Genomic DNA, 26,588 nt, shown 5'->3' on the forward strand with positions numbered 1-26,588 from the left:
ATTACAATCATGGCATTGCCTCTATAGTTTGTCAATGTGTATGTATGAATATCTGTATTAAGTTCACTTTAAAGAAAATAATGCATGGTTTTCTGGCTGGCACCCACCTGAATGGCAAAAGAGCAGTGTTGAAGACCAGGAAATCTAAGAGAAACTTGTAAACATGCCCTGCAAAGTGCATACCCAATCACATAAACACACACATGCATACAAAATGCCACTCATAATAATCAGACAGCCCCAAAAATACAAAAGACGATATCCATTTACTACTCAAACTATTGATCAGGCAGGATGTGAAGTGAGGGCAGTTATTGTATTGATACTGTGACAAGCCATATAGAGTTGGTTCTTTTTGTTAAAAATAGTTTCAGTGGAACTGTGAAGTAATGGTTTGCCCAGTCACAGTAATAAAATAATAACATCTGGTTCCCTGCACAAATATTTCTTAAAAAACAGAAAAAGAATGTATCTTTTGTTCATAAAAATAAATGAAAATATATATATTTTTAAAGTTCAATGTGAGACTTTTGTAGCTTCTCCATTTCACTGTAGTTAGGATTGACCAATATATTGGATTTGTTTTCTTAGCCATTCTTTAAGAGGTTCTAAAATATCTTGCCTTCTGACTTTTTCATTTACAGAGGCTAGCATGTGAATGGCCGCCCCGTATACCCAGTTATGCCATACTTAGTTGGTCTTCAATCTCTCATTTTGGCAGATGATTCTCATTTCACGTGGGCCAACACGGTTTTGTCTAGGACCATGAATCGTGGAACGCGGCTGTGCTATATTAAAATGCTTCCGAAGGAAAATGTGGTTCCTCAGGTAGTTTCTACAACTAGGTGTCCCTTGACCATCTTCCAGAGTGCAATTTCTCTTCCTACAGCAGGTGCAGGGATCAGAACAAAGAAGACCTGAGCATCTCTCCATTTTATGTAAAATTTTCAACTACATTTAGTGGTTTTTCCTCCAGGACGTATCGCGTATCAGTGTTCTGTCCAAAGGATTGAAAAATCTGACAATCGTTCCCTTAAAGGAGAACTTTCAAATTGTTATATTGAGCTTTGAGAATTTGTCTGAAGGAAGCGGTCTGCCCTAGCAATCTCTAACCCTTTATGTGTCTGCATGAACCCTTCCCATTTGTAGCCAGGAAGAGGGTGAAGTTCTAGCAGGTTTTAAAGCAGGGTCTCTGGAGGTGCTTCTTGACAGTCCTAAGACGTGGTGAGTTGTCTGCCATCTTACACTGGTGGAGGGGAGGTTGGCTCTCCATCTGCAGCTGGAGAAATCTCCTTGATGTTGGTTAACTCCACCATGGGACCTTTCTCCATGGCCTGCTCAGCTGGTTGTTTTTCAAAGCCCCGCGAGATGTCCTCAAATGTCCGCCCCCTGGTCTCTGGAACTTTGAAGAAGGTGTAGATGAAGAAGATAAGGAGCAAGACTGCGAAGATGATGAAGACGTAATCGCCACAGTATTCCTGGATGTTAAGGAAGAGAAGACATTGATCGTAGGTTAGGAATAGGATATAGGTTTGTAGCTGATGTGTGGATTTAACAATGGTTGCTGCCCCTGCTGTTAATACAAGTGACATTGTGTAGAAGGTCACAAGACCATGGGAGAATCAACACAAAAAGAAAATAGAACTCAGAGGCTGCAAACACTGACATCCACCTTAAATGATAATTACGCACTTATATAGCGCACGACTACCCGGAGGCATCTCGGCGCTTGTACGAATACCGCCGAGGAACCCTTCCTGGCCTTTCCCTGTGAGGAGCCCACTCCTGGGCCCCCCCAAGGTGAAGTCAGGCATCCTCAGAGTTGTTGGGGCCGTTGTAGAGATTAAGCAAGCTATTGCTCAGAGGTGCAGAGTGGGACCCATGATTAGAATAGGCACCGAGGCAAGAATTATCAGGTCCGAGGAAATTGAGCCTGAGACCCGCCGAAGCAGGAATTGAACCCTGGTCCCGGGCTAGACTACTGCATCAGGGTCTGCCGCTCTAACCATTGAGCCACACTTCTCTACCTTAGTTCCACTGGTAAATATGGCTCTAAGCACCTTGCCACCAAGGTGAACTCTGCCAGAAGGCATGGGCTGCCCTCACACTGACCACAAGCTGAGTGCTCCCAGTACTCGTGCGTATCAGTTACTGAATACATTCTCAGCTATCCAAGTGTTCACGGACAATACAAACAATAATATGAAAGTTAGATACCCCACTGTCACGGGCTTAGAGCAATCTCACACTCACAGTATGTGGGAATTCACTCTTTTTTTTGGAGAACACTGGCTTACCGCTGCTATTGGGAAGAGCATGCCGACAAGGAAGTTGGCTGTCCAATTGGAACATCCGGAGACTGCCATGGCAGCTGGCCGCGGACCTTGGCTGAAGAGTTCAGCAACAATAAACCAAGGTATTGGGCCTGGTCCAATCTCAAAGAAGGCCACAAAGCCAAATATGGCCACCATGCTGACATAACTCATCCAGAAGATGGTCTCCTGTGGCAAAAGAGAGAAAGAAGAAAAGACATAAGAGGGATTATCATGGAGAAAGTAGAATGCAGGATCTGAACAGCAGATGAGGTTACAGACACACATATGCCTATCACCTGATAACCCATAAATATATGAGCATCATCACAGTCCTAAATGCATGATGGCCACCACTAACTAACTGGTGAAGGACCTATAACCCCACATGTTTTCACTTTTACTCTATGTGTATCATCACTAACTTGCAGGTTTATCAATTCTAAATTCAAGTCCCTCTGCAGACCTGCCCATTTATGCTTGACATATAACACTACTCATTCAAGCAATATCCACATCATGCTACCTGCTGCCTTAGGCCTTTCACGTGTTTCACCTTCCATAGCCCCGCCTTGAGGTATAAGAAGGTAAGCATATTGATGAAGTTCTCACCTTGAGTTTGAGTGCAATGGTCATCAGTATGGCACCAAAGAACATCCCGCCAAGACCGATCAAGTGAAGGGTACGGCGTCCTGCTCGATCAATCAGAAACAGCTGCAAAATGAAAAAGATATATAGAAACTGATAATGTGCCCCAGTCAATTGGTGGATGGCACAGTTAAGTTTGAAGTTTGCAAAAACCAAAACATAGCATTAGTCTATTAGCTCCGAGCATGCTCCCACCAATCCGTGAATCTGCAAAATTTCTTGCTATCCTTAGGCTGCCCATTTCCTTCGCTCTCTCTTTATTTGAGCTCAAGTAGTTCCTCTATTTTTCACCTGCCCACAAGGTCCCACTTTTCCGAGCCCTATGGTTTTCCAATGAGCCTTACCGAGACAACTGTGAAGACAACGTTGACAATTCCAGCACCAATAGTAGCGTAGACTGGTTCGGGAACACGGGCACTTTTAAAGATCGTAGTGGAGTAGTAGAAGACCTTGAGGAAGAAAAAGAAGGCATGATGTCTCTCAAACATTAGAACCTAAATCCACATTCAATCTCACTAGATGGTGATGCACAACTTGAAACACAGCCATCTTGCATCCATTGTGAAGTTGGTTGCCACCCGCTAATTAGTTGTCATTGAAGAAATTGTGACCATCCGTCCAGCAACACAAAATGAAATCCTAATGCACTGCAACAGGTCCCATCCTGACATCCTTTGTCTACAAACATATTGTCACGACCTGAGCTCTGAACATGACCACTGGTGGCAATGATATATGTATAGGCCACAAACCCCAAAGATCCTACAACCATGAATTGCTAATAAACTCCTAGAACATGGTTGCTTATTTTTATCAAATGTTCACTCAGCTTCAATAATATTCTTTGTCCAATATCTAAACTCATAGCAAGTGTCAACAGTGTCCATTAAAGTAAATTTGCTTCCTACTTGCTTCCAATTTTGTATCCTCATCCCTTCATCCTGGGACTCTGAAAGCAATCATTGTAAGAATCAAACACTCTCCGGTTAATGAGTGCTGCCAAATTGGGTCACTGCAAACTGGCGGCACAGTATGACTCTTCTATCCTCCACAATATGAATCTATAGAAGCCTGATCAAATACTATACTTCACGAAGATAAAATGCTCATTCGTGAATGTTATATTTAGATCTAGGAGACATTAGTGGTCCTATACCAGCTGTTCTTACTCTACGTCTGGAGGATTTCATACATCTGTCCTATAAAGATCTAAAGGTACATACTCACTTAGTTTCTGGACCTTCACAAGAGCACTGACCAGATTAGGCATATGTAGGGAGACCAGTGTGATAATAAGCTACGTCAGCTTTCTCCTCCTTAACCGTGGACTTATTATGTTCTATGATAAAAGTTGGCTTACACTGCTAGAGATTTTAAGTATTTCACTGTTGTTTCTGCACATGATTTTGGGTCTACAGTATCAATGGTAGCCATTACTTTAATATTTCTATAGAGAGTATTGCTTCCACTTTGAATAGATAAGTTAAACTTTTGGCTAATCTTGAGTAGTGTTCTGTGGACATTTAGTTCTAAACTTGGTTCCCCGCTAGTGTTTCCCAAGTCGAGATACGCGAAGGGAACCTGAGCCTTCCCAGTACTATGGATAAGTGAAAAATAGAACTTACAGCATTGATGCCCGACAGCTGCTGAGAGAGCTGCAGTACAATGGCAATAAAGATGGGTTGGCGGTACTTGCTCAAGCGGAAAAGCTCGATGATGGACACCGGCTTCTCCTGTGACATCTTGGCACTTTCCTCCTTCATCTCCTGTATGTCCTGTGATACATCATATGTGCCATGCAACTTTCTCATAACTGGGGAAAGAATGATAGAATCCTGATTAATAAACACATAGGCTGGCATAACATCTTCCCTCCTTTCTCAGCCCACTCTTCAAATGCTTTAAGGCGTTATAAGAAGTGCCACTGCTCATAATTAATCTACAGACAAATTGTATTATCAGGAACCTCACTGCCCTTGATAAGCACCCAAATGACAGTAGATGTCCTACTCCTACCATAGTTTTTCACTTGGTATAATAAGTCCAGTCCTCAATAGTTTCCCACTTGTGATCAGAATATACACCACCCACAATGGTCTACGCACAGTTTTCAGAAAACCTCCAAACTTCCAGCTAGCCTCTGAAGCTCTACTATCATCAATGATATCCCAATTTGCACCATAAAGACAATCAAACTTGCAAACCCCCAAACAACTACTACAAGTGTAAAAACCCTCAATCTCCAGACAGTTGTCAATAGCCGCATCGTCTCCACTTATATCCTGACTGCAGATATTGCAATATTCTAATCAATCTTTAGTCTGGCCCATCTCTTTCCCAGTTTAAAGAAGTCTCTATTAATCAGGTCAGGGACATTGTGTCATCCATCAAATCAGGCTCTGCCCTTGATCCCTGCCCTTTTAAAGTACTGCTCCCACTCTCAGAAGCACTGCTTCCAGCCATCACTACCATCTGTAACACCATGATTAACACAGGTGTTTACCCCTCCGATCTAAAAAAGACGCTACTAAAGCCGCTACTGAAAAAACATAACCTAGATAGGAACGAGCTTAAAAATTACCGACCGATTGCCAATCTGCCTATCTTGGCTAAAGTTGTCGAGAAGGCCCTAAACACTCAACTATCAGCCTTTTTAGAAACCCATAATCTACTGGATGACTCCCAGTTTGGTTTCCGCCTAAATCATGGGACAGAGACGGCCCTGATCAAGGCTACAGAGGACATCAGAACCATTCGCGACGCGGGTGGTACAGCAGTCTTGATACTGCTGGACCTATCAGCGGCATTCGACACGGTCGATCATGCCATCTTGATCGACCGTGTCGAAGCACTGGGGATTAGACATAGGGCTAGGACTCTCCTGGCTTCCTTCCTTGCCGAGAGAACTCAGGTAGTCACCATAGGGCCTTTTCAGTCCACCACCCTGTCCTTGCCGTGCGGTGTACCTCAAGGCTCATCCCTGAGTCCGACACTCTTTAACATATATGTGTCAGACCTTGCCAAAACCATTCGTGCCCATGGGATGAGCCTTACATCTTACGCCGACGACACTCAGTTGGTTCTGGCCATCAGAAATGACGGCCAAAAAATCGCTGATAATTTTAATCTGGGCATGCAGGCCATAGGGAATTGGATGGCATCCAATTGCCTTAAATTGAACTCGGATAAGTCCGAGGTGGTCATCTTTGGAAGCTTAACCCCAGAATGGTCCTCCCGCTGGTGGCCACAGTCTATGGGTCCTCCCCCCACTCCTGTCAGCAAAGTGAGGAATCTAGGTGTCATGTTTGACGACCGTCTCACGTTTTTCCCCCATGCAAATCAGATTGCCTCCTCTGCTTTTTATAAGCTACGAATCATTAAAAAAATTCTCCCCTTCCTTCCTGCCTCAGCTGGTAAAACCCTGATCACGTCCTTGGTCCTGTCCACCCTGGACTATTGTAATGCCCTATTTTTGAATTCCCAAGAAAAAGTTCTCAATAAGCTGCAAACCATCCAAAATGCGGCTGCCAGACTGCTGGGTGATATCCCCAAGTTTCAATCAGTCTCAGGAACCATCAGAGAACTTCACTTGCTTTCCATCAGGAACAGATCTAAATTCAAAGCTTTGTGTATTGTCTATAAGGCGTTGCATAACCAGGGACCAGCCTTTCTTACGCAAAAACTTGTTCCCTATCGGCCCACCAGATCCCTGCGGTCTTCTGACCTCCTCCAGCTGGAAATACCCCGTACCAAACTGGTTTCATGGGGCGACAGAAGATTTCTCGTTTCAGCACCCAAGCTCTGGAATACTTTGCCACTATCTATAAAGAGCAGCCCCTCTCTGTGGTCTTTCCGAAAGCATCTTAAAACGTGGCTATTTGATCAATAATTACATCCTTCTCTAAGGCAGATTTCAGCAAATACTTAGCGCCGAGATGCCCACGGGCCTTCGTTGCGCTTAACAAGTGTTTAAATAAATAAATAAAATAAATAAATAGTCAAGTCTCAAAAGACTCACCACAGCCAATAACATCCCAATAAGTTTCACAAGTCTCCCCACCTCAATAATCTTCCAATGACTGCCCCTTGGTGATTAACCTTTATCCCCAGAAGCCCTCAATAGTTCCACCATACTCAATAGTCTCCAAACAGGTAACAAAGCCCCTCTACCTTCAAACTTCTTCCATCAAGCCCCAGAAGCCCAAACACATAGGATAATCCTCGAAAAGCTATCAGGAACCACCGCCACCACCTTCAGTAACCTCCTGGATGCTATTACTAGGATTAATCTCCCAACATGTATCAGAAATCATATCATCCTGCCGCATCACCCTCAATAGTCTCATTTGAGGGTATCAAAAGCTCCACCATTCACAATGATCATCAGACAGGCATCTAAAGTTCCACCATCCTCAAAAACCTCCCATCAGATAATCACCACCGTCAATATTAAGCGTATCAGAAGAAACACCGCCTTTTAGAATCTGTCTATTGGTCTTGTAAACCACAGAACTGTCAATATTCTATTGTGAGCTCCCAGAAGCCATGCTATTAGAAGTTATCTCCCAGTGGTTAGCACTGCTGCTTAGAATAAAGACTCATCAATCAAGCAGTGTAGCTAAGAACCTCATGGTACACGCTGTGCCCAGCTTCAGCATTCCCATTTCTCTTGGGGACTTGGGCAAAGTTCCTCCATTAAGACAAGATAGCCCTGCGACTGCCAGAATGAGTTGGTGCCTCGGTTCTGGGCTCCTATTCTATATGCCAGCAGAAAGTACGTTGGCAGAGGCACTGCCCATAGAAGAGCAGGAAAACCTCACGTACTGGCCTGCGCTCGCTCCTCCTCCATTTTGATGATGAGCAGGAAACGTGGGCTCTCTGGGCAGAAGGGCAGCAAAGCAATCTGTATGAAGGCCGGGAAGACAGTGAAGGCAAGGAGAAGGGGCCAGAGGCGCTCAGTCCCCATGATGACATCCAGACCGAAGATCTGCGGAGAGAGAGGAGGGCAAGAGACAGAGAGGAGACAGGGCAAGGGATAAAGAATAGCGGATAGGAGGGGGTGCAAGTTAAAATGCAAGAGAGGGATGAAGTAATGAATTAAGAGAAGAAAGGGAGCAAAAAGGATGGAAGGGGGAATAAAGGAAATAGAGAGAGAGAGAAATGTTTGGTAGGTGGAACCAAGAAAAAGATGAAGGAAGGTAAAAAGCGGTGGAGAAAGGTTAATAAACTGATATTATGGGCAGTATTTTCATATTATTAAAAAGACTCATATTCTGCAAGAGTTGTTAACACAACACCAAGATTAGAACATAATGGGTCTGATTCACAGAGGTAAATGTACTTGTTTCCGTAAGTTAACTCTATTTTTTGGTATTCACAAACTACAAGTTAATAGTACGTTTATGAGTGTAGAGACTCCGCAGTCTGGGTGGAGCACTCCGCACATAAAAAGATAGGCCTGTACTAAACTCAACTATTAACTTGTGGTTGGGGAATACCCAAAAAAGAGTAAACTTACACAAAAGTGCATGTGTACCTTTGTGAATCACACACTAATCAGCAAACATATCTATCAAGTGGCCTATGACGAATTACCTGACAAATTCTCTATGCCATCCTTCTCAGTACATAATCTGCCCCCTCCGCTGCCTCACTTCCCACCCCGCATTGTTGTTCCTGCCCCTACCTTCCCTCTGACGGTCCCCTTTACACACATCTATCATTGCCCTTATCAAACATGTAGTGTCTTCCCAGTGAGTTTACCCATAAAGGACTACGCCACACACGGAGCGTAATATCACACGTCTTTGTTCGTCTCCGTGTAACTAGAAACTCAACATTCTAAAGCGACCTTCACTGTAATATACTCTATTCATTATATCATAGCTCTACGGAGTTCATCAGGAGCCAAAATGGCTCTGTCATTGTTTATTTGCAAGACACTACACCACCTCTCTGTTAAATGAAAATGTACCAGTTTTACAAAATATATACACACATATACATTTAGGTCTCTTCAATTAATCTCTTTGGCGCTGTAATTGATTGACCTGAACGCATCGTGTTATGGTGATACCTTCCGCCATCATGATCCAAGATCTGCTGTGATGGTGAAAATGCAGCAGCAGTCACTGGTGCTTCAGAATTGGTCCCTACTTCACCATGGAGATCTGGTGTACAATGAATCACATGCCGAAAGTGAGACGAGTTTCTGGTATAAGTTTCCCCGGGGTGCTGGGCAGTCACCATGTGTCCTTTGGTCGACTCCACTTGGAAAGATTTCACATGAATGGGAGCATCAGATTTTCTTTTCTGCATCTGATGCACAAGTACTCTGTCTCCTTTCCGGAAGACGACGTTTTTTGCATGTCGTCTTCGGTCAGCATATGTTTTCATCTTTTGTTTCTGAACCAAGTCCATCGTACGCGTTGCATTTTCATCTCCTTCTCTCTGATTGGCCCACTGAGGTATCTTGGTTGCCATTGCTCTCCTGAATATCAATGTTGCCAGACTTTTACCGGCGGTTGAGTGAGGTGTTGAATGGTAGGCTCTCAATGTAGACTTTAACACAATTTGTAAATTGAGCTTGTAAAGAGTAGCATGCTGGACAGCTTTCTTACTCATTCATCTTAACCAGTCCATTGGTCTACGGCCACAGAGGAGTGCTCTTTTGATGAATTACATTCAGATGCTCTAAGAAGTCTTTGAACATCCAACTATTAAAAGACAGGCCATTGTCAGATTTTAGTATTGCTGGAGCACCCCATGTCACAAATATGACATTCAGTCTCTCAATGACTCCGTCTTGAGTGGTTGGTGGATGAGAGATCCTCAATTAATGGAAATCACAAGTATTCATCCATCATCACCATCAGGTGATGTCCGTTGACAAGTAAATCGGAAATGTCAATGGCTATTCTCTCCCAGGTATGCTTCAGGAGTTCTGACATATTTAGAGTGTGTTGAGTAACTCTTACAGAAAGGCAGTTGCATAGATGGCAGGCCTTGAATTCCTTCTCAAGCCGCTCATTGAGATACAAAAACCAGAATCGGTCTCCAAGAGCTCGTTTTGTGGCCACAATTCCCCCATGTCCTTCATGGGCCGCTTCAATCCTTTTCTGCCACAGACTCTCTGGAATCAAGATTCTCGACCCTTGAGTTATGGACGGCTCATCTTTGACATTCCTATATGTAGATATTCACCCTTGCAGATGAGAAGTCAAGTGTGCTGGTTCCACGACTGAGGTGTAATTCTATCTTTCAAATTTAGCATTTCACTCTTGTGGCTCATGACAGTGATAATCTGAGCTAACGAAATGGCAGCCGGTGTGTTTGATTTTACAATAAAGTTGATGTAAGCTTCAGCTGACTCGGAAGGAGTGCCATGACCTTGAATGGACACTATGGAAAAAATTATCAGGAGAGTTCTGAACCTTTCCTGGATGATGCACAATGTTATAATTGTACTGTTGTAGCCATAGTCCCTAACGTTCAATGCGAGGTGGCATCTTGGCCTTTGGATTGCCAAATATTGTTAGTACAGCTTGAGCATCAGTTAACAGCGTAAAAGGCTTTCTGTGCAGAAATACATGAAAGTGTTCACATGGCCATACCACAGATAAACTTTCTTTTTCAGGTTGTAAGCATGTTCTGGCTAAGATAAACTCCTACTTGCATATGCCAAAATATGTCTTTGAGCATTCAGGTGTCCTCTGTGCTGTACAAGTTTAGCACCTAAACCAACTCAGCCAGCGTCAACAACAACCTCTGTATAAAGTTTGGGATTGAAAAAAGCCCTTGCAGAAGCATTCTCAATGGGTTGTTTGATTTTTTTAAAACTGTTCTTACATTCCTGTGACCACTTAAATGAAACATTCTTTTTCTTCAATTCTCTCAATGGAGCACTTACAGTGGCAAAGTCTCGTATATATCTAGAACAGTAGGTGGGCATGCCAAGAAATGAACGCACCATTGCAGCATCCTCTAGGGGATCAGCATTTGACATTGCTTATACTTTAGCAGGATCAGGTGTCATACCCCATCATAAAAGATATAAGAGAATAAGAATTTTAACTTTGTCTTAAGGAACTCATATTTATCTGCATTCCAAGTCAAAACGGCATCAGCCAGTAAACGACATACTTGTGTGAGAGCCTAGTCATGCTCTTTTTGGGTAGCTCCAAAAACTAATATGTCTTCACTATAATTGCACGCATTCATGAAAGGCTATATGATACGTCAAATGATGTCTTGAAAAGGTTTTGTAACTGATGACACACAAAAGCTGAGCCTTTTGTATCTAAACAGACCAATATGTGTAGGAAAGGTTGTAATGTACCTTCAGTTTTCTGTGTATTCCAACTGAAGATAATCTTTATTCAAATCAAGGTGAATGAAAACCTTTGCCCCATTTAATTGTGGTATCATATCAGCAATGTATGGACCTGTATGTTGTTCTGGTTTAATTGCCTGGTTTATCTGACGCATGTCAATTCATATGTGTACCGCTCCTTCACTGTCCTTCTTGGGCACTACCACTATGGGAGAAACCCATGGCATTGGACCAGTCGAACGCTCAATTATATCATGCTTAAGTAACAATTCAATTTCATTTTTAACTGCATCTTGTAAATGAAAATCAATTCACCTATGTCTCTGAGCAACCAGACAGACATCCTCATTAATATGAGAAGGATGTGGCATAACAGACAGAGCTGTTGACTTTGGAACTGGGGAACCAGGTTCAAGTATCGTTATCGGCTCAACATCCTGTGATTTTGGGCAAATCACTTAATCTCCCAGTGCCTATCAGAAATGCATGTGTCCCAATGTAATGTAAGTGGTGCTCCTGTAAAGCACTTCAAAACCTTCAGGTAAAGTTTGTGCTATATAAAAAATGCAAAAAAACAAATATGCAACTTTACTTGCATAGTTTTAAGATTTTCTAAACCATGAAACAAGGAAGGGAACTGTGCTGAAGCTGGGTAGAGAGGTACTTGACCCTGTCCCTTGAAACACATGGATTGGTGCTTGCACCTTTGTTTACTTGTGTTTCATCGTCGGTACAAATGGGCTTTACTTTTTAAGAGTGTTGATGCAGCTCATGTTTACATCTTTGTTTTTGACTGCATAAGTTGTGGTGAGAGATGCAATTCATTATATTTTTCCTCATGCACAATGTTTATTGACGCACCACTGTCGATGATGAAAGGTATCAAACAACCATTTACTTTCAGTGTAATTTTAGGGCAATGTTTGAATGACTTTGGTGCTTTGGCATGTCAACATTTCTTTGACTGACATTTTTCTTCACATGTGGCTGGTCTAACATGCACATGCTTTTCTGAAGTAAACATCAGTACGGCAGCAGCATTGTAGACCAGCAGGGAACTTAATGAGGCAGGATGTGGCAGTCTTTTGGCCACTGTTTCTAACGCATTCTCAATGAGACCTTGCGACTTACTGGCCTATGGATCATCCTTGGTTATAAATGAAGACATGATTTTCTTCTTGTTCTCCATTGGAGGAAAAATCTGCCACTATTCCAAACCCCTCACTGACTTTCAGTCTTCAAAGAACTGTGGAGTTGTTCTGAGCCCCACTCAGCAGCTTTGGTGGCTCCCCTCTTCAGGTATGAGTGGCTCCGTAAGCACAACCCCAGGTGCTTGTCCTTGGGTTCCTTTGCCCAGTGATGTGGTCTCTTTAATTACTTCTGGTAAGCAGACAACTGTTTCTTGCATCTAGGTCACTCTGTACTGGGTGTGGCTCTATGTTGGGTAGTAGCGTGGTACCTTTATGTATGTCCTGACCAACAACATGTTGATTCTCTGTAAATGCTTTCGTTTTCACCTGCTTCACAGCGGCTGGAACTGCGCTTTGACTCCACATGCACTCAGCGTCGACTATGTACTTCGACTATGGCACACGTGTCACACACGAGCTGTTTGTCTGGAGCACGACACACTTACTGAGAAAGCACTATCAATTTTCAGGTTACTTATCCACTATGTCATCACCATTTGTAGCTTCTGCCCAGCCAGGGTACCCGTAAATGACTACGCCACAAACAGAGCTTATAGTATAACACTTCTTTATATGTATGTGTGTAACAGTGAACTCAACATTCTAAAGCAACTTGTTCTCTAATTCACTGTATCCATTACATCATAGCTGTATGGAGTTTATCAGGAGCCAGAGGGTTCCATCATTGTTAACTCGCAAGACACTTCATTCCCATAGCGGGACATTTTGCTTCCTCACTATGCCCTGAAGTTTCCCCATAGTCCTTCTCTACCACCCGGACTACAACAGCTCTCTCCCCTCCTGAACCCTTGCCTCTCGGAGGGCTCGCAGTCACCATGTATCTTGACAGTCCATATAGGAATTCTGGACACATTCATGGTGCACGCTCTATCTGAGATGCTCGTCCTCATCGTTCTTGGCTGTCCTTCCGTACCACCTTCTTCAATGTGCCAGCGCCCCATGTTCCTGCACTTCCACAGCTGACCTGCAAGAGGACCCCTCTCATCCCCCTGACTGTGACCTGCCTGCCTCCTCTGCCCAACCCTTCCCTCCTGCTCCCCGGATGTCGTTGCCCCTTACCTTCAGGGACCAACCTTCTCCCACATTTGTCTGCCTGGGCACCCCCTACTAGCTCATGGGTCCTTACTTCCGACGCATCTCGGGGGTGTCATACAGCCCATAATAGCAGCAGATACCAATGCTGACACTGCTGGAGGTGAACCATGAGATCCTGAGGGACTGTCTTACTTTAGAACATTGGGACTCCATTCCATGGCTAAAATATGTTAAAAAACTTGCAGCCTCCCTAGGTCGCCCAGAATTATTTGATGAGCCGTCCAAATTGGTCAAGGGAGACATGAAATGGGTCAAGACCGCATTTAGGCTGCACAAAGGGATGGATAGAGAAGGTCACGAGTTGACTAAGCCAACCGTGAGAGCCCATCAGTTAGTAGTAACAACAGATCATGACCTAGAACCGTATCTGAAGGTTGTTAACAATGCTAACCACAGATATCTACTAACCAAGTTTAGGCTGAACAAACTTCATCTCCTTCTCTCTGGGCGCCCATGCTGGACCAAGGCATCAGAATTAGAACTGTGTACTTGTGATGGATTTTCGATAATGGACACTGCTCACTTCATGTTCTTTTGTGGTTATTTTACGGACATTCGGAAAAAATTCATTGTACCCCTACTAAAAGATAAAGGGTTTAGACAAGTGAAACCGGCCTTAATGCATCTTCAGTTACTGTCCAATATGTCGGAAATCATTAATGTTGCTACATTTTTAACCATAGCCATGAGACTAAGGAAAAAACTATTCAGCTCTAGATAAAAGTCTTGCATGGTCTATTTTTAGAGTTTGTAAATAATGACTTTTAAGTAAATTGGAGTATTTGTGTATGCTTTTTAAATCTGTATATGAATTCTGAATATATTTTGTACAGTTTTTATCTTTTTTATATTTCTTGCTGTCTGTTGACCATATTGTAATTTGGTACCTTGGCCCTCCGTTTTTTGGATTTTGTATACTTTTGTGGTTTTTGTAATGAACCGAATAAAGTATTTCTGACTGACTGACACTGCTCTTTTGGGTCAGTCATCATGATTGGGGTCTTCAAAGTTGCAATGCTATCCACTTTATCACATCTGCACAGCCCAAGCAGTACTGAGTAAACTTCCATATGTATGAAAATGCCATGTAACTCCATCCATGGTTAGACAACATCCCAAATGACAGCAACAAAAGGATCTGGTGCTTGGGCCACATCCTTCAATGGGTTGTGAAAAGGTTCTTCTGCATGAGCCAGAACTCAGATCATCCTAATGGGAGGAAGTGAGTCTCCCTCACTACCCTTTGACTAGCCTTTGGGTCTGGGGACCTTCCTTGGCCCACCCCAAAAGATAGAAACCTGGGGATATTCCTTTACTCAAAACTGTTATTAGTTGACAGAGTTGGGGTACCCTGGCCCCATGCCCCTTTTTGGGGGAGTCCCAGATGGGAACCCCCTGAGGGCAAATTAAAAGGAACTACTGTGGTGGTCACTGCAACCTGCGTGTAATTTTGCGGCAGTACCGAAGGCGGAGGGTTGTACGCAGGGCCTGGGCAGCCATTCACGCCCTGAGCACCGCATATTGCCATCTGCAGCGGGGGCTGGCTTCCCGCAGGAGTTGAGGGAGCGCGGCACGGAGTAGGTCTAGTTAGGTATCGTAATAAAATATTAATGTACGTTTAAAAAAAACTAGAAATTCACTAAAAAAACAAAGGTTAAAGTGATGTTATAGTTTGGAATGGTTATATTGTTTGTACCTCACACTAAAGAAAAATCTGAGCAAGATTTCAGGGTCTTGGCAGAAAATGGCAGGCTGAGAGATCAGGAGACGTTTCTCACCCTTCGCCGTGGGTCAAAGGGTGGTAGCCGCCATCTTACTGGGAGGAAAGGGTTGCAGTCCAGCTGCAGGACGCCTCCCACCCTCCTCCACACTGTATAAAAAAATCAATGCCTTCCTGTCCGCGCAGCGGGCGGGAGCAGCGGGCAGGTGCAGTGGGCGGGTGCAGCGGGCGGGTGCAGCGGGCGGGTGCAGCGGGCGGGCGCAGCGGGCTAGCCTATGGCGTGCCAAAGGCGCGCCAAAGGCAAGCCCGTCTGCGCCCGTCTGCGCCCGTCTGCACCCTTCTGCGCCGGGACTGGGCCCAGGGCCGTAACCCCTGGTCCTGATGGCGCAGCTCACAGTATCCCCTACTCGACTACAATGCTGAACGACCTTCGCCCACCTCCTGTACATAACTGCATAAAGCATGACCCTGAGCTGGCCCTAGAACTTACATGCATGTCCCCATTGTAAGGCCATCATACCTTTGGTAAACAACATAACTAATTCCAGCAAAAAGAAAAACCCAAAGATCACCACGATAGCGCTTACTAATGTTCGTTCACTAGGAAAGCACAGACAGGACATAGCGGATCTGGTTAGGGACAGGAATATAGATATACTGTTCATGACCGAGACTTGGATGGATAGCACGTCCGACCCAGATCTAGTTATCGTGGTCCCTAGTGGATTCAAGGTCTACCGACAGGACAGACAGGGCAAAAGAGGGGGCGGGCTAGCTATAATCGCTCGCGACACCTTCACAGCAAGGACTTTTCCGATCCCCTCACTCACCTGTGAAGCCATGCAATTTGCCATCAATCTGTCCCCATCCCATAATTTCAGAGGTATGCTCGTATACAGACCACCAGGAGCACGCTCCGGATTCCTTTCCGACCTAGGCACCATCCTCGAATCCCTAGCAATTGAAGAGTCACTAACGGTACTTGGTGATCTTAATTTTCATCTAGAGAAACCAGATGACAGGGATACGCTCCCTCTTCTATCAGACATGGAAACCCTGGGGCTCCCTCAACTGGTTAACTCTCCCACCCATGATGCCGGTCACATCCTGGACGGCATCTTTTCCAACCTAGAGGATATCCATATAACTGATATCCTCCCGCTCCCATGGTCTGACCACCATGTAATTCTTGGTACAATCACAACCAATGAGGTCCCCACTGCTAGCGTATCAATTCCCAGTCGCGAACCTTTTAAGGCTTGGAAAGATATAAACAACTCAAGCCAAATGCTCTTACTCGACAGCACCCAGCCTATTTTATCCACAGATCCCAACACAGCCACCAAGCAATTCCAGGATTGGTTAGGTCATGCCACGAATTCACTGGTTCCTCTCAAAACAGTAACCAGAACCAGGATGGCCCCTTCGGCACCATGGTTTACCGAAGAACTCAGGAATCAGAAACAACTCTGTAGGAATAGGGAGAGGCATTGGCTGAAATCTTACAATGAAGAAAGTAAATCCCGCTACAAGGAGATGCTCGCTAAATACAAATCTATGATCACAGATGCTAAGAGGAAGTATTTTAGCGAACAAATAGAGAAAGCTAAGAATTCTAATAAACAACTCTACGATATTACTAAGCAGCTAGCAGGGAATACCCCTGATTTAAACCCTCCTCCCTCTCAATCTATTTGTGACGCACTGGCAAATTTCTTTTTTACAAAAGTTAACGATATCTATTCAGCTTTCTCCTCCAATACCAACAACCCCACACATACCATAAATTCCACTCCTCCCGATTCCTTATTCACCCAGTTCAATGACATTACGGAGGCCCAAACAGCGGACATTATCACTTCCATCAAATCCGGATCAGCCTTGGACCCGTGCCCTTTTAAAATTCTTCCCCCGGTCATGGACTCATTGATTACGGTCATTACTCAAATCTGCAACTCTATGTTTAGATCAGGGATCTATCCGAACATACTCAAAGAAACTCTCCTAAAACCACTCTTAAAAAAACCACATCTAGATAAGGACGATTTGAAAAACTATTGACCGATAGCCAGCCTCCCATTCTTGGCAAAAGTTGCAGAAAACGATGAATTCCCAGTTATCAGAATTCATCGTGGAACATCACCAATTGGATAGCACCCAATTTGGGTTCCGCAAGTTCCACGGCACAGAAACCGCCTTGATTAAAGCCGCCGATGACATCAGAGTCATTCGAGATCAAGGAGGAACAGCAGTACTAGTGCTACTAGATCTATCTGCAGCTTTCGACACGGTCGACCATTTGATCCTGGTCGATCGTGTCGAAAAAATGGGCATTCAACAGGCAGCTAAGGGCTTATTGGCCTCCTTTTTGTCCGATAGAACACAAGCTGACACCCTGGGAACGTTCCAGTCGGCTAATCTGTCTCTGCCTTGCGGGGTCCCACAAGGCTCATCCCTGAGTCCTACACTCTTTAATATCTATGTGTCGGACCTAGCTAAAATCATCAAAGCGCATGGGATGTGCCTTACCTCATATGCAGATGATACTCAGTTAGTCCTGGTCATCAAAAACGATGGAGAAAGGGTGGCCGAGAGTTTTAAAGCAGGTATGCTGGCAATTGGAGACTGGATGTCCTCCAATTGTCTAAAGCTCAATTCCGAAAAGACGGAGGTTGTCATATTTGGACAACTAGCCCCAAGCTGGTGGCCCGCTTGGTGGCCCGCGTCTTTCGGAACCCTGCCCAAACCTGTTCCTAAAGTAAGGAACCTGGGAGTTGTCTTTGATGAAAACCTTAACTTTGTTGCCCATGCCAACCAAATAGCGGCTACAGCTTTTCACAAGCTGCGACTAGTAAGGAAAATCATCCCCTTCCTACCTGATAGTGCCGGCAAAACCCTGATAAGTTCCCTGGTGTTATCCTCACTGGACTACTGCAATGGCCTATTTGCCAATGCTCAGATCCGTGTAATCAACAAAATGCAGACCATACAAAATGCGGCAGCAAGACTCCTCTCCAGAATCCCCAAACATAAGCCCATCGCTGATACAATCAGAAACTATCACTGGCTCCCAATCAGAAACCGGATCAAGTTCAAGACTTTATGTATCGTATACAAAGCACTGCATAAGCAAGGACCTCAGTTCCTTAAAGACCAGTTGACACCCTACTGCCCCCCCCAGACTACTTCGATCCACTACCCTCAACGAACTAGTGGTGCCACGCACCAAGACCGTCTCTTGGGGAGATCGCCGCATCATGGTGACGGCACCAAGACTGTGGAACACCTTGCCTCAGTCGATCAGGACCAGTCACTCCCTCTGGTCATTCCGTAAAAAGCTAAAAACCTGGCTGTTTAATCAGTAAACCCTAATGAACCAGCTGTGGAGAATTTTGCAGAAGTCGCAGCGCCGAGACGCCCAAGGGCAATTGTTCGCGCTTAACTAAATGTCATAAATAAATAAATAAATAAAATATGGTTGTAAAATATTTCACTAGCATTCTAATCTCCCAGTCTGAAAAGTACGGCAGTGCACACACCTCCTTCCCCGGAAGCCCACCTTGACCGCCCATACATTGTCCCACCTAACACCGTAAAGACCCTCCCCACCTTCAAAAACCTGCATTCTTCCACTCAATACAAAATCTTCCTTCTTATATAAACACAAAGCCTGCTCTCTCACCTGTGCAATCAGTATGCCCACCACAATGGCCAGCTGGTGGAGAGTCCCAAAGGCACCCCGCAGCCTGGTCGGTGCAAGCTCCCCAATGTACATGGGCACAAAGCCAGTGGTGAGTCCGCAGTAGATGCCAACTATGAAGCGTCCAATGATGAGCATCTCATAGGAATAGGCCAGTTTGGAGAAGCCCATGAGTGCCCCACTAATGATGGGTAGGATGTTGGCCAACAGCATGGAGTTCCTCCTATGTGGGAGAGTGTAAGAAGAAGGTGTGGACATGGAGACAAATGTGAACCCACTCATGGTGATACAGAGGTCAAAAGGTAGGAATGTTTACAAAACCCAACCCTCAATCACTCACCTGCCAAAGCGGTTGACAAACAGCCCCACGGAGAAGGATCCTACCATGCCACCCACAGCGAAGATGGCAACCGAGACCGACCAGAGAGAGGTCAGGAGCTCTTGGGGCATCCATTGTCCTGTCCGGCGCATGTACGTCTCATTGTAGAATGCCTGAATGATCTGAAGACAGGAAATAATACAGAAGACTTAGAAGGACTGTATCCCAGAGGGCAGGGATCTGTAGAGAAAATGGTCTGATGTGAGGGCCAATCTCAGGACTAAGCAAGCATTCGCAGAGCCAATAGGTTTCAGCAATGGCCTTGTCAATCTGAATGTCTTTTAGCCTTGTTGTCTAGCAGCACATCTGCCATTCAGTATGGCTGAAAGTTACTGAAAGACCAGAATCCCAGCATTGAAAACGCAGGAATGTGATACCGGTCAGGACTATGGTGCACGACGGAGAGCTGTTTGAGGGGCCTAGCTCTTGTACGGCAGTGGGTTCCGACCGTAAACCAGGATTGGAGTGCAGCACGCACGGTAGTGTTAAGGTTCTAGCTCTGGACTAATAGGAGGAAGAGCACTCGATAAAATGATTTGTAAAAAGGTGAGGACTAGAAACATTGACCCTGGCCCATCTTCACCTATTTGACAGCTCTACCATCAAGGCTTCTTGTAGCAGACACAAAGAAGAGTGTGTGCAGTCAAAAAATATTTAAAATAACTGCTTTAGGAGTAGAGACTCCAGGCTGTTGTGTTGGACATGACTGTAGTCATGAGTTCCCAGTGAGAACTACCCAGCCCAGGTGGGAAGGGGATGGGCATTTTTTCAACAGCAGTGTTTGGGGATGTGACACCCCTCAGATGCATTCTTGTTTTTTTGTTAGGTCCAAGGGGTGCCCTGAGTCGGGTCTGTTATGTCTGTGTCGGTTTTTATGGTAGTACTCATTTCATATTAAATTGTTCATTTTTTGGATCTTGAATATATATAATGACCGGTTTACCAAAAAAGTAGAGAATCTGAAGCCATGGAAGGACTCCTCGAGTGGATGCTAATATACTAATTTTTGGAAGTCCCAAACACTGACAGTAGCAGGCTTGGAAGGCTGCGTCAGTCTCAAGTTTCCAAGCATATAACTGGCAGATGCCCACATAATGCAAATCAGTACTAACCCTGTTCCTCATGGAAACACACAATCCAAAGCCTTGGTTATCTCACTATTCTACCCTTCAGCCCACTGTTTTTTGGGGTGGAAAATTTGAGAGTCACCCCCCCAAATCTCACTGACTACACTACGCCCCTGCTTATTAAGGAATCACCAGCTGTGCTACCTTCCTGGAGGTAGGCGCGTCAGCAGAGCTGTGAGTGTATCTCCGTGGGGAATAAGCAGAGGATGGTGCAGGTCAGGACTAAGTTGAATCACTAGCACTGGGTGTGGGCTCCAGTGGTTGAACAGAGGTGGCAGCAGCTGCAGGCGGGGAGGACACATCTGCATGAAGCATCAGTAATAGTATGAGGTGGTCTCTCAACTGGAGCAGCAAGTGCTATAGCAGGTTGGCAGTGAGGGGTTTCGACAGAGTTAGGTAACTCGATGAGTCCCTGTGCCGCACAATCTTGCCCCACTCTCACCGTCTGGGGAGCGTTGATCACCCCGGTGTTGTATCCAAACTGAAGGGAGCCAATCACAGCAACCGTCACAGAGAAGACCAGTGGGCAGGTGATCCGCTTTGAATAGAAAGAGAAAAAAGATGAGCGTGGTTTTATGTCTCCCTTGAGGACGACTTATGTTATATTTCCCTCTTGCCTCCCCTTGCCCAACACCCACATCTCTCCACAGCCATACATCTAACCCTCTCAAAACTATGCATTTGAGCCACTGTGCAGGTCCCATATGAAAGTAGAATTGCTGTAGGTTTAACAAGACTCTATAATATCTCCCCCTTGTTCAACTGGCTTGGGTGACTATTGCTTATGTGGGTATATAAGGTCTGGATTAAAAGTGTTTATGTGGGTAGAACTGGCCTGGACGAATAGTGTTTATGTGGGTAGAACTGGCCTGGACGAATAGTGTGTATGTGGGTATAACTGGTCTGGACTAATATTGCTCATGTGAGTAGTACTGGCCTTATTAATAGTGTTTATGTGGGTAGAACTGGTCTGGGTGAATAGGGATTATGTGGGAAGAAATGGCCTGGATAAATAGTGTGTATGTGGGTAGAACTGGGCAGCATTAATATTGCTTATGTGGGTAGAACTGCCTGTATTAATAGTGTTTATATGGGTACAGCTGTTCCAGATTATTAGTGTTTATGTGAGTCAGAAAAACTGGGATTAAGAGTTTATGTAGGTAGAACTGGCCTAGATTAATAGTATTTATGTGAGGAGAAATGGTCTAGATTGATAGGGTCTGGATTAATACTGTGTATGTGGATAGAACTAGCCTGGATGGGTAGTGTTTATGTGGGTGGAACTTAAGTTAAGGAACTCTCAGACCCTAATAACATCTCACCCGCATCAGCACTGTCCCAGCCTCAGTGCAAAGAATTGGTGCTTTTTTTTGTCAAAAAGGAGTTGGACGTCCAACAGTCACTGGAGGCAGGTTGGAGGGATGCCTCCCAGCCCAGCATCAGCTCACGGTCTCCTGTCACTGAGGACCTGAACACCTCAGCCACCACACAAGCTCACCAGAAACTGAATTTGTGGGACACTGTACCTTCCCATGCTTCTGTTGTTGCTGCAATCAATAAGGTCTGGCTCCCAGGAAATCCTCTCCCTCCTACCAAGCTCATCACTTTGGACCAGGGATCATGCAGCTTCTGGTGGGGCTCCTCAGTAATTTATTTACAGGACGGGTATATTCCACGGAGATGGAAGCATGCCATGTTCCTGCCCCTCTTGAAGAAACCTCCCTTGGACCCCTCCAACTGGTCTAATTATAGACCAATTTCTATGCTCACCATCATGTCCAAAATCATGGAGAAACATATTAATAAGCAACTCTCCATCTTTGCGCAGTCCGAACATTCCTTACATCCCTCTCAATCAGGGTTCAGGGTGGGACACAGTACTGAATCCGCCCTTCTAGGAGTCATGGAACATCTCAGACGACTCCTGGACGAAGGCGAGATGGCTGCAAAGATTTTATGGGACCTGAAAAAACCCAGAAATGTCGGGTAAAAGAACCTAGCCAAAGGAAAGAAGAAATTTTTTCACTCAATATGAGTTCGAAAATGGACAGGAAAGAAAACTTTCTTTCTTGAGTCCCCTCACTCACCAGGATTTCCCCACGGTGACCTGCTTCATCATAGGGGCCATCTCAGTCCTGAGGCGTGCTACGACTTGCGGTATTACCTAGGAGCACTTTTTTGAAGACTATGGGGGTCATTAGGATGGCGGGCGGACTTTGCCCGCTCGCCATCCTCCCCGGGATTGGGACCGCCCGCCATAAGGGCGGGGGTCCCGTGGGGGGAATTAGGATGCGCCCGCCACAGTGGCGGGCGCATCCTGCATTTTTAACATTGCGGCGGGGGGTGCTGAAAGCACCGTCCTCCGCAATGTTAAAAATGCATGGCGTGCATTTGCATACACAAAGTGGCAGGCACTGCGCGGTGCCTGCCGCATTGTGTATGCAAATGTAGGGGGGTACCATGTGCACCCCCCACCTAGCCTTCACCATGGGGGCCTGCAGGGGGCCCCCAAAGTAAAGACCGCCTGCCTTTCCGTGGCGGCAATGCATCTCCCAAAGCCCATCGTAATATGGCTGGCGGTGTATGATAGACACCGCCACCATGTAAACCCTTTTCCGCCCCGGCCGCAATCCTACCGTGGCAGAAAAGCGGCGGACGGTGTTTCCGTCCGCCACGGTCCCCCCCACCAAAAACAGTGGCGATCCGCCCGACATCCTAATGGGCCCCTAAGTGGGGTGCAAAACATATAGGGCCTATCGGTATTTGGGACCGGCCGCCATAAGGGCGGGCGTCCCGTTGGGGGAATTAGGATGTGCCCGCCACAGTGGCGGGCACATACTTCATTTTTAGCATTGTGGCGGGCGGTGCACTCTGCACCGCCCGCCACAATGCTAAAAATGCATTTACGCATTTGCATATACAAAGCGGCAGGCACCGCGCGGTGCCTGCTGCTTTGTAAATGCAAATGAAGGGGGGTACCATAGGTACCCCCCCTGTGCACCCCCACCTCGGCCTTCACCAGGGGAGCCCACAGAGGCCCCCCAAAGCAAAGACCGCCTGCCTTTGCATGGCGGCATCGCCGCCGCGGAAAGGCACCTATTTGCACGCATCATGATATGGCTGGCCGTGTCCATTGGACACCGCCACCATATTATGCCCTTTCCGCCGTGGTCGCAAAGCGACCGGGGCGGAAAAGTGGCAGACGGTCTTCCTGTCCGCCCCGGTCCCCCCGCCATACTAATATGGCGGGGGGAATTAGGGAAACAGTGTCGGGCGGATTGCCTCCGCCAGGCAGGCGGTGGCTACCGCCAGCCTGGCGGAGGCAATGCGCCCGACATTGTAATGGACCCCATAGTCTTCACTTCTGGTGAGTGAGGGGACTCAAGAAAGAAAGTTTTCTTTCCTGCTGATTTTCTAACTCATATTGAGTGAAAACATCTCTTCTTTCCTTTGGCTAGGTTCTTTTACCCGACATTTCGGGTTTTTCTGGTCTACTATTGCATCAGGAGGGTGGACCTAGCTCATACCTCTACCTTATTATATGAAACTTGTAACGCGCTCAGCTTACCCGGGGGCATCCCGGCGCGACAGACCAAAAAAGAAGAGACTCGATTAATCACTACTGTGGAAACAAAAAGGTTTTAAGAAGTTTCCTGAATAGTAGGATCTTGGGCTCTGAGCGAATCTTGAGGGTAAGAGAGCTCCACAGAGTCGCCACCTGCAACGAGAAGCGCCTGCCCCCAGTACGAGCTCTCCTAACTCTCGCTGACTGCAGAAGATGTTTTTGGTCCGAGCGCAAAAGGCGTGGGGGTTTATAAGGACGGGCCATATTAAAAAGGATGGGGGGGCCTTTGCCATGTAGAATTTTATGGGCCGTACACAGCGCCTTAAATTTCACCCGCTCCTTCACGGGGAGCCAGTGAAGCGCTTTGAGGGCCGGGGCGGCAGACTGCCTTCTGGGAATCTCCATCAAGACTCTGGCAGCTGCATTTTGCACCTGTTGGAGGGTTTTAAAGGTCGCTTCGGGAGCGCCGAGAAACAGGGCATTCCCATAGTCAAGCCTCGAAAGGATTAAACCACGTATCAAAAGCTTCTTAGCTGGATCCGGAAGCAGTGGTAACACCTTTCGGGCTGACTTCAGCAGACCGAAGCAGACCCCCGCGGTCTTCCTGGCGTGGGTCCTGAAGGACAGATCTTCCTCCAACCATACTCCCAAGGACTTGATCTCCTTCTTGGGGGATGGTGGATCACCAAGAGACCGGGGCCAACAGCTAGCAATAATGGAGGGACTGGAGTTACCCAGGAGCATCAGCTTGGTTTTTCCTCCATTAAGCTTTAAAGCAGAGTTGGACATCCAACGGTAAACATTGGCCAGGCAGTCATGTAGCACCTTGGGTTGTTCCGCCAGCTGAGTGAGGCCCACCACCAGCTGAGTATCATCAGCATAGCTGATGATCTTCACCCCCGAAGGGGCTACCACTCTTTCAAGTGGAGTCATATATGTATTAAATAGGGTACGGCTCAGCGATGAGCCCTGCGGGACTCCACATTGAAGAGGGAATAGGGAAGACTGCTCTGCTCCTTCCCAGACTTGGTAGAAACGGTTGGAGAGAAAAGATCCCAGCCATTTCAGGGCCGTCCCTGAGACACCTACCTCTGACAGGCGTTGGAGGAGCACCTGATGACTCACGGTATCAAAGGCAGCACTCAAGTCCAGGAGGATCACTGCCACTGATCCTCCTGTATCAAGAGTGCTCCTTGCTTCCTCCACTACCGCCAGCAGGGCTGTGTCCGTTCCCTTGCCGGGGCGGAAACCAGTCTGGGAGTCTCCCAACAGGCGGTTGGACTCTAGATGGTAAGAGAGCTGACGGTTAACCAGCTTCTCGGCGATTTTTGAGAACCCAGGCAGAAGCGAGATTGGCCTGAAGTTGGTCAAGTTGGAGGGATCCAAACCTGGTTTTTTCAATAAGGCTTTTACCACTGCCCTTTTCCATCTCCATGGCACTATGCCATGAGAGAGAGAAAGATTGATAAGGTCGGTCAGCGGAGTTGACAAAGTATTAGCCACAAGCTTAAGATATTTCATAGGCACTGGATCACTCGGAGATCCACTCTTCATCTCCAACAGGACCTTTGTAACCTCCTCTTCCGAGAAGGGGCCAAAGGAGGCTAGTTCGGTCGGACAACTTATTGGACTAACAGCCGGCTCAGAGATTTGAGGAGTAGCGGGCAGGGAGGATAGTATTTTCTCTATTTTTGAATGGAAGAAACTAGCCAGTTCCTCACATTTATCTTTAGGATTAGCATGCACAACTGGCGGGACCGGGGCTTTCAAAAGTTCTTTAAAAATTTTAAACGATTCTCTTGGAGAATTACTTGCCCTCTCAATCCTATCACTAAAGAAGTTCTTTTTTGCATCCTTCAGTGCACTTTTGTATTTCCTCATCTCTCTTTTATAGTTAGCCCGGCTTTCTTCCGTCTGCTCTCTCCTCCAGGCACGTTCAAGCCTTTTGCAAGAGGTTCTGCAACTCCTAAGTTCCGGGGTGTACCAGGGGGCAGAACCGATTCTTCTCTCCCTGATAAGCCTCCTTTTATTAGGAATCAGTAAGTCAAGAGAGTTAGTAAGCCATTCGCCCAAATGCTGATCAGCAGTGTTGGGGTCATCTACAGGATAAGGGCAGGTTATGGCTAGCTCTTCCACCCAACTGTCCACCGGCAGCTTCGACCAGAGTCGTTCCACAGTATGTTGTCTAGGTGCGGGATCTCTCCGGTTCCCTAACAACCAGCTGAACGGAATAAGATGGTGATCCGTCCAGGGGAGAGCCAACATCTGGAGGGCTTGCAGGTTGACAGTGTTGGCAAGAACAGCATCAAGCTGATGACCTCTGTTATGAGTAGCTCCCAAATGAGCGAGGTGAAGATCTAGTGCACCAAGCGAGCTTAATAAATCTCTTGCTACTACATCATTGGGGTCATCAAAATGAAGATTAAAGTCCCCAAGAAGTACAAAGTTGCACGAGGCAGCAGCTAATGGAATAATAGCCTCAATGAGAGAGTCTACAAA

The 26,588-nt window shown here is 46.0% G+C and overlaps 1 protein-coding gene across 1 annotated transcript in view; it reads right to left on the minus strand.

The window, feature by feature from the left end:
- Window positions 1–247: 247 nt before the first annotated feature.
- The window catches only part of LOC144768078 (solute carrier family 2, facilitated glucose transporter member 3-like), a 50,022-nt gene continuing 23,681 nt past the window's right edge, over window positions 248–26,588 (minus strand). Inside the window, exons 2-10 of the mRNA XM_078651465.1 lie at window positions 20,967–21,062; window positions 19,359–19,519; window positions 19,001–19,241; window positions 7,785–7,947; window positions 4,586–4,773; window positions 3,305–3,409; window positions 2,925–3,026; window positions 2,298–2,501; window positions 248–1,478 (exon numbers count right to left, since the gene is read on the minus strand). Of these exons, the coding sequence (XP_078507591.1) occupies window positions 1,242–1,478; window positions 2,298–2,501; window positions 2,925–3,026; window positions 3,305–3,409; window positions 4,586–4,773; window positions 7,785–7,947; window positions 19,001–19,241; window positions 19,359–19,519; window positions 20,967–21,062 (1,497 nt within the window). The 3' untranslated portion in view covers window positions 248–1,241. The remainder of the gene's footprint in view (window positions 1,479–2,297; window positions 2,502–2,924; window positions 3,027–3,304; window positions 3,410–4,585; window positions 4,774–7,784; window positions 7,948–19,000; window positions 19,242–19,358; window positions 19,520–20,966; window positions 21,063–26,588) is intronic.

Source organism: Lissotriton helveticus, chromosome 7 (genome assembly GCF_964261635.1).
Source record: "Lissotriton helveticus chromosome 7, aLisHel1.1, whole genome shotgun sequence".
NCBI lineage: Eukaryota > Metazoa > Chordata > Amphibia > Caudata > Salamandridae > Lissotriton > Lissotriton helveticus.